The sequence below is a fragment of the Lepus europaeus genome, chromosome 2 (assembly GCF_033115175.1).
Source record: "Lepus europaeus isolate LE1 chromosome 2, mLepTim1.pri, whole genome shotgun sequence".
Taxonomy (NCBI): domain Eukaryota; kingdom Metazoa; phylum Chordata; class Mammalia; order Lagomorpha; family Leporidae; genus Lepus; species Lepus europaeus.
This window is the reverse complement of record NC_084828.1, coordinates 156475402-156477551: the sequence shown is the minus strand read 5'-3', so window position 1 is coordinate 156477551 and position 2150 is coordinate 156475402. Positions and strand designations below refer to the sequence as shown.

General features: G+C 38.7%; 1 protein-coding gene across 1 annotated transcript; it reads left to right on the top strand.

Moving 5' to 3' along the window:
* The first annotated feature begins 1089 nt into the window (after positions 1-1089).
* On the top strand, positions 1090-1504 carry LOC133749841 (cytochrome b-c1 complex subunit 7-like). Its single transcript, XM_062179196.1, has one exon. It carries the CDS (start codon positions 1098-1100, stop codon positions 1431-1433), a length of 336 nt encoding a protein of 111 aa, XP_062035180.1. The 5' UTR covers positions 1090-1097; the 3' UTR covers positions 1434-1504.
* The last annotated feature ends 646 nt before the right edge of the window (positions 1505-2150 follow it).

Here is a 2150-nt window from a genome sequence, read left to right as displayed (position 1 = left end):
GGCAAATTAAATGTAGAGAAATCATTTCTGGGGCCAGCACAGTGGTGCAACAGGTAAAGCCGCTGCCTGCAGTGCCGGCATCCCATATGGGCACTGGTTCTAGTCCTGGCTGCTCCACTTCCAATCCAGCTCTCTGCTATGGCCTGGGAAAGCAGTAGAAGATGGTGCAAGTCCTTGGGCCCCTGCACCCACGTGGGAGACCTTGAAGAAGCTCCTGGCTCCTGGCTTCAGATCAGCTCAGCTCTGGCTGTTGTGGCCATCTGGGAAGTGGAACACCAGATGGAAGTCTTCTCTCTCTCTCTCTCTGCCTCGGCCTCTCTCTGTAACTGTGCTTTTCAAATAAATAAATATATTAAAAAGTCATTTCTGACTCATCCTTTTTTTGCCACAAATGTTCACTTTATTTCTGATTCATTTCCTGGTAACCTATTTGCTTCATAGAGCAAAGGATCTGTTCAGTGGAGTTGGCCACCCTAGCACATTGTGTTGGGAGCTGCACTTGCCCTACGTGCAGACTTCTTTCTCTTTAATGAGACCTGAGCCCGAGCAACTATCCTCAGTATTCTGCCTGGTGTAAATATTGCTCTGTTGCATATTTTTTCAATGTCTCCCTATCACTTTGGTAAAACTTTATTTTTCCCACACCTCTGTTCCTTGTATTCTAGCTACAATTATTTGAGCTATCCCTATTACCTCCTGAGTAGCTGCTTTGAAAATCCAGCCTAGGTCAAAACTTACAAGTCGGATCCTTATGTGTTTCTGGAGTAGCATTGTATAGCAGAAACATAATGCATGTTAGGTATGTACTTTAAAATTTTCTAGTAGCTATGTTAAAAATGTAAAAAAGCAGATGTAAAAAATGAACTTAATGCTTTATATTGAATCTGATATATCCAAAATGTTAATTTAACCTGCAATTAAATTTTTAAAAAATATTATCAATGTATTTTATATTCTCTCTTGTACTATTACATCTTTGAAATCCAGTATGTATTTAACACTTACAGCATGTGTCAACATGGATGCTAAGTTTTTATCTGAAAAACCTAATATATATTTAGATTTTATAAAATTTACAGTTGAGCTCTCGGGTCAAGATGGCGGGGAGGCCTGCTCTTGCAGCATCAGGTCGGTGGCTGGATGGTATTCAAAAGTGGTATTACAATGCTGCAGGATTCAATAAACTGGGACTAATGCGAGATGATACAATACATGAGGATGAAGAGGTAAAAAAAGCCATAAGAGGGCTTCCTGAGAAACTTTATAATGACAGGGTGTTTCGCATTAAGAGAGCACTGGACCTGACCACGAGGCATCAGATCTTGCCTAAAGAGCAGTGGACAAAATATGAGGAGGATAAATTCTACCTTGAACCATATCTGAAAGAGGTTATTCGGGAAAGAAAAGAGAGAGAAGAATGGGCGAAGAAGTAATCACATATTTGAAAACTGTAGATACTGCTGTCCTCGTGTATTTTTCCAAAACTGATTAAAGCTGAAACACACACACACACACAAATTTACAGTTGAAAAAGATTGATATACTCAAGCTGTTCTAAACCTGATTAGGTTTTCCACTAACTGGACCAGGTATCATTGTTTTAATTAATTAAATGAAAGAAAATCTAAATTTTGCTACCTCAGTTGCACATCATGTTTCAGTTGCTTGAGACCTTTAAGGGGCTAGTGGCTACCACATTGGGTAGTGATAAAGTCTGCTATGATGAGCTGCACGGCTCTGAGCTACCTGGAAAGACATCTTTTATTTGTGTTTCTAATACTACTTCTCTATGTAAAATATCAAAAAATAAAATCACTACTCAGGTTTGTTAAGATCCAGTTGATTGATAATCAGATCAAAGGGCTTCATAACAGTACAGCAAGTGGTAAGAAAAGGGGTCATCATTAGAGAAATTCTGTCTGAATGTATGGATAACAGACAGAAGAAACATGAAAGCAGAAAGGAAGAACACTGCAGTCAAATGAAGGTCATTGGTTTTTTTCCCCCAAGAAGGAGAATCCTTCAACTATTAGAAGACAGGAAAAGAAATACAGTTTAAATGAGACACTGAAGATATGAGAAAAAAACAAGACAAACTACATACAGAGGTGATGGGAAAAATATGGATAAACAGAATAAGAGATCCTTAA

Bases quoted from the DNA above. Each gene is read 5' to 3' on its own strand.
- LOC133749841 (XM_062179196.1), top strand. From the start codon at position 1,098: ATGGCGGGGAGGCCTGCTCTTGCAGCATCAGGTCGGTGGCTGGATGGT.